Source organism: Atta colombica, unplaced genomic scaffold (assembly GCF_001594045.1).
Source record: "Atta colombica isolate Treedump-2 unplaced genomic scaffold, Acol1.0 scaffold110, whole genome shotgun sequence".
Classification (NCBI taxonomy): domain Eukaryota; kingdom Metazoa; phylum Arthropoda; class Insecta; order Hymenoptera; family Formicidae; genus Atta; species Atta colombica.
Genome location: NW_017259196.1, coordinates 505,843 through 512,171, shown reverse-complemented (window position 1 = coordinate 512,171; position 6,329 = coordinate 505,843). Strand labels below are relative to the sequence as shown.

The following is a 6,329-nucleotide window of genomic DNA, read 5'->3' as shown; positions in this document are numbered from 1 at the left end:
TAAAAAAATTGATATATTTTAAATATAATTGTATATAAAATATGTCCATATATATATAATATTTTTTTTCGGGCAAGTCTTTGCGAAGCCGTTGTGCAATCCGCTTTATCACAAAATACATAAATATAAATATAGACGACAGACAGGAAATATAAGAAGCTAGTATTAACATGCCGATCTTGACAGAACGTTCTCTTTAATTATACACAACAATAACGTTTTTATTAATAAGAATCTTATTAACGAGAGAATATAATATTTTACTATATATTCTTAGGAACGCTGAAATTACATCTGCAAATTTTCTTTTGCGTTTGCAGAGAAGACTAGCGTTATTAACAGCCGTACTATAGAACAGGAAAGTATAATATTCACACACATCGCACTTTAGATATTAAACATCCACGCATGCTTTATATCTTGTGTCCGTGTTATAATTTCCGGCTCAGTTCTTTGCGTGAAGCAATATGCATAAGCGCTTATGCGTTCCTTTCAATTTCACAAATCACAAGCGATGATTTTTATTTACATTATCGTTAATTTCCACATATTTTGTATATTTTTATATGATCGTAATGGATTGGATCAGATTCTTTTTTTCTCCTTTTACAATAATTCTTCGTGATATTTTCTTATCTTTGATGTGAATTCCGCTGATTCATCTCGATAATGCAACTGTGCATTGTTTAGAACGTAGCTAAATCCGTGTTGCATTGAGATTTGCCTCCATTGTGGCCTTCTCTTAGATTAGAAGTTCCTGCGCCGCGGTTTCCACAACCAAAGAGCATTATTTGATTTGAGCTCGGCGTCTAATTCGAGAGACGGCGTTTTGCCGAGATAAATGGACGTCAAGTGACGAGTTCGAAATTTAACTCGCCCATGTGTGTGTATGTGTGTGTGTGTAAGGCGACGATTCCGTTCCGGTGAACTCGGTCTCGTCAAAGTCCTGCAGACTGGAGTTGCTCATCGTATTGGCGCTCTCAATGCTCGGATGACTCTGAAATTGTGGTCGCATCGCAATGACGGTTTCCAATTTTGGTTTCGGGCTAGCTAACAAATTCTTCCGGTGTAGCGTGAAGAATCCTTTTGTACCAATGCCCAATCTCTCCGTGAGGATTCCTGCTAGAAATACCAAAGTGATAGGAACATTTTTCATGTTCTGCCGGATTTATAAGAACGAATAAGAGTTAAGAAATTTTAGAAAAGAAATTTTTAAGAAAAAAAAAATGAAATAAAAACAATTTCTGTTTTTTGTGCATATACATTTCATATTACATATAATCTTTCACGTTTTATTTTGAAATAAATTTGCTCCTAAATGAACGTTCTGATAAAAGAGTATGCATATAAAGATTATACGTATTTAAAAATTAGAAGTTATATATTTTACATGTATTATATTTACAATAACATAATATGTTTTGTAATTTATAACATATAAATTTTTCGTAGCTTATTATGATTTCATATTTACAGATATACTTTAATTATAAAATATGTGTGTGTATGTGTGTGTATGTGTGTGTGTGTGTGTGTGTGTTGACAAAAGTCTGCTTATTAATTTCAAAATGATAAGCGTGCGCTTCAAGAGTAATATTTTTATATTTATTTGAAGTTTTTAATATGTATATATTATATCATATTTTTCAAAATACGTATTTTAATAAAATAAGATAAAAAAAAAGTATTTTAAATATTATTTATATATTCGCAAATAATATTTTAGGTATGCGCAATTACATATGTATAACACATCATGTGAACATGTTTCTTTTAAAAAAGATTTTCCAATTAATTCAAGAAAATTTAAAAAATTCCGAAGAAATTGATTTAGTATAAGATTTTAATATAACGGAGGACACTACCTAAAGTGACAGCTTTCGGCGATCTCTGAATCCACTCGTTCGCGTTATTGTTGCCCTCACTGTTCAGGCCCTGCTTGCTCAACGTTGTCATCATGGTAAGTTGGCTGCAGTCAGAGTCTCTGGACACTCTTCTGGTATAATCTCGACAGGCTACGGTTTCTTTAATCGCAGGTTGTCCCTCTCGTTCGTTCTGCGACTTTACGAGTCCATTTGGCTCACAGAAATTCGTGTTCGCCAGTGCGATATGCGTTAATCGTTGCTGTTCGTCGCTGATGGATACCGAGGGCGAGTGTTGAGCATCATCGAATCGATGCCTTATTGATCTCTGATACCGCGACAAACTGCTATAAGTCGGTTGTCGATGAATGACCTTGTGAGACGAGAACTTCCTGATGCAATACTTGGGCAGCATCGACTGGAAGAAAAGATGAAAAGTAAAATTATAAAAGATTTTTATATTTTTGCAATTTTATTCCGATCCTAACTGATTATCGATGCTTATCGATAATATCCGAGAAAACAAAATTCGTAATTAAAATAACTTGTATATTATGTAATATATTTGTTATAAAAATGTGCAAAAGGAAGATGCAAAAAGTCTTAAAAAATATTGAAAACATAATAAAAAGTAATTATTTAATATCAAATATATTAACATATGACAAAATATTTTTTAAATGCTATATAAAATGTATTCGTTTATTTTTTGCAAGTATATAAGTATTTAATTATAAAGTTCATGTAAAAATTGCCAGTGAGAAATAAAGCTATAAAGAATGATTAAAGTTCTCCAGAAACTTACCTTGAAAGCTTCTCTGAACTTGTTAGACATGATATTGTAAAGGAGAGGATTCACTGTGGTAGATAAATAGTAGAACACTCCCGACACATACGTGAGCGTGGTGTAGACTATGACCATAGTATCTTCCGGTTCAGACGAGCTGTTCTGAGCGTACACAGCCAGCAGCCTTTGAGCGTGAAATGGCGCCCAGCAGATGAAAAAGGCCACCACCACCGCAACTGTAAAGACAATAATGACGTCCTATTGAGTTAAATACCAGTGAGAGGCAGAGAGTAAAACGATTTTACTGATTCTTCTTGTGATAAAGTACAAAAGATAAAGTACAAAACGAAATAATTTTTATAAAATAAAATTAGCATGTATTCTAATTAAGAATATCTATTAAAAATCTATTTTTTCCGTTTCAGATTACAACAGTTGTAAAATATATGTGCATCGTTATTGTTAATTTCAAAATTGTAAGTGATTTCTTGTAGAGTTAATAAGGAATTAGCTATTTTCCAGAATAATAAGAATAAATCTACTTCAATTCATGATTCCCGTAATGTATCGAGAAAAATATATAGACAAGTAACATTGCACAGACCATTCGCCTTCATTTAGCGCTACTTCAAGTCACCTTTTGCGATTTCATTACTGTGTAATGAAACTTACCAAGAAAATGAACTTTTATTACATTGCTATCTACACTGCTGGAGCATTCGGTAACAGTTTTCAAGAAATAAAACAATTAAAAGACTTTAGAAATTGGGAAAATCGAAACACCGATTCTAATTTGATTCTGATTTGATTTTAGCTTTTTTCTAGAATATCATTGTAGCGCGTAAAAATATTAAGTTAAAAATTAAATAATCATAAAATATTACAAAAGCTTTCAAGTTTCCGACAATTAAAGTCTAAAGAAATTTTTGCGTAATACACGTATATCAGGTATCGATGAAAGGAAGAAACATTTTATTAAATGGAATGGCCGATGAAATTTGGAAAATGCGGAAATCATCGAAGCAGTTTAATTTTGTCAAGATAAGTCTAATTGTAAGTAGGTTTTTTTCTTACAATTTCAAATAATCTTGATTTCCGAATATTCAAGTAGAATTCTCGTAACATTAAATATATTTTTGTATGATTTTTATACTCCATTTTTTATATCCTTTAATTAATGATAAGTTTTAATTAAAAGACTCTTCTTTTAAATATTCCGAAGTTTAAGTCAAGTGAGATTGCAGTTGTACGCAATTATCATATATGTTGCATTAAAATAATAATTAAATGTAGTTCATGAATAACTTCTGCTTTTACCGCGCTTTTTGGTGTAGCGAGTTTCTTTCAAATTTTTCAAAGCACTACTTTCATGTAAAATTTGTTAAATAAATTGAATTAGGCGCAATTACAAGACAAAATGCAATTGAATCCTTCACGTGTTTCATTTCTTAAGTAGTAGTAGAACAGCATATTGCAAGATATTTTGGACATTTTCACGTTTTCGTGCAACCTGTGTATATTCCATGAATAAGTTTTGTTGCATAATTATTATCTTTTATATTAGAGGGAAGCGATATAATATCTATTTAAAGTTCTTAGAGGAATTTCCATGAAAATTCAGAAAAATCAATTGTGAAGATTTTACAGAATTTAATTGAGTCGTTTGTGAATGCAAATGAGATTAATGGAACTTCTTACAATTAATGCTATAATAATGAATAATTATTACAGCTTTGTAATTTGTAATAATTAATCGATATTTAGTCGATCGAATACAATGGGAACATAAAAATATCATGTTAGGAAAAGATATTGTTTTCTTTTTCTTTCTTTTTTTTTATTTTGTAATATTACAATATATTATAATATTATATTTTACGTAATATTACTTCTACATACATCTAAAAAGTAAAGACGAAGAGATCTAAACTTTAATTAAAAAAAAATAACTCTGCAACTTCGCTGGCGTATCCTTAAAGAAGGTTTTTAGAAAGACTTTAAGAAAGGCTTTACGAGAAATTACTGGGATATACAAAAAAAAACATGAGTGATCGCAAGAATAAATAAAATATATAAATGTTAAAGCGATACTTTCGCTGTACAAATATTTTATATTTTATTGAAACTAAATTTGAAAAGGAATAAAAATGAATATAAAAAGACCAACTTTACCCCGCCCGTCCTCGGCAGAGCGGATGTTAAAAGCTGAAGGCTCTGACGTCTGTCGAAAAAGCGAATGAGTTATGTAGGATGAAATAATATTTAGAGATCTAACACAAATTTCTGCATAGCAATGGAAAAGCTTAAAAAGTTGTACATTAAGAAAATATTTGTGTACTTTCGAAATTCGGCAGGTACAGAAGTAACTCTAATGTAATCATTTTAAAAATTCTTGCTAATTTATGAAATTATTTTTGTAATAAAATAATTTAAGAGAGAGAATTCATAGTATTTAAAAGAAATCCTCACTCTTTTTTCCTTATAAAATAATTGCGATAGTTTAATTGCAAGAAAAAATTATTAGTAAATAACTCAGAAATAAATAATTGAAATAATAATCGTTAAGACTGTTGTAATTAACAAACAAACTTTGCTTTATTTTAAGTTGTGTTGAAAAAGAACTAAAGTAGAATGTTAAGAATTGTTAAGAACATCTGTCAAACTCTGGGAAATGTTTATAACATTTTACGTGACTTTTTTAAACTTTAGAAACTTCATGAAAAAGCTTCTATCTTTTAATAGCTTTCGAGGGATGTTTCGTAATTTCTGAAAAAATTCGCGGTAACTAACTCCTTTACAATTTGTGGGGTATTGCAACCGTAAATACGCATGCCTGGTCGTGGGATCAAAAACACAAATGAATCATCGATGCGTTAATTCGAAACATCGTTCATCACAGTTTGTTGCAATGGTGGAAAAAGTTCGATGATACGGAAATATGGAGAGATGTGTATTTTTTCTTTTTTTTTTTTGCAAACAGGAAGCCGATTTTATTACCACGCGCACTATCGACAAACGAGATTCGCCCACACTTTCAGCGGTATGAAGGTCGGCATTTTTATTTCGATTATTGCTTCAGCTGAGACATTGAGAACGAGATAAGCGATCCTACTGCGATCGTAAATTCAGGTGAATTATATCGGAACAAGTTTTCAAATTCAGAGTCTGGTCAACATCGCACGTTTTAACGAGAATAATATGCAATCTAAACATGTGTCAATGTGACATCCGTTAAATATTTTTGCTTTTCGTGTCAATTTAATAAAAGTATATTTAAATATTTGTGTTATTGTTTTATATTGTAAATATTACACACAAACATTACATACATTATTGTGTGTACAACTTGTACAACTTATTCATAATAGAAAATTATTGTGAAAAAGTGACAAGCCGTAATTATAATTCATAAAAACTTGATTAATTATTAATGAAAGCTCTGTTTGGTTAATAAAACTTTTTTTAGTTTATACACGCGCTCGGTGGATCGCAAAGCTTGCGGCTTCAAATGTACACACATGCACGTGATCTCTATTATATAAATGTCAGTAAATGCGCCACGTGCAAACAGAGTTGTACAATTATCACCAATAAATTCATGAGCGATCGTTTTTCTATTTTTCAGAAGAGCAATTTTATACACAATTAATATCTTAATTTTTAATTATATGTATTATTAG

The 6,329-nt window shown here is 30.6% G+C and overlaps 1 protein-coding gene across 1 annotated transcript in view; it reads right to left on the bottom strand.

Annotated features, from left to right (window-relative positions):
* Positions 1-624: 624 nt before the first annotated feature.
* The window catches only part of LOC108693835 (neuromedin-U receptor 2-like), a 13,359-nt gene continuing 7,654 nt past the window's right edge, over positions 625-6,329 (bottom strand). Inside the window, 4 exon segments of the mRNA XM_018202985.1 lie at positions 625-899; positions 902-1,119; positions 1,866-2,280; positions 2,668-2,885. Of these exon segments, the coding sequence (XP_018058474.1) occupies positions 849-899; positions 902-1,119; positions 1,866-2,280; positions 2,668-2,885 (902 nt within the window). The 3' untranslated portion in view covers positions 625-848.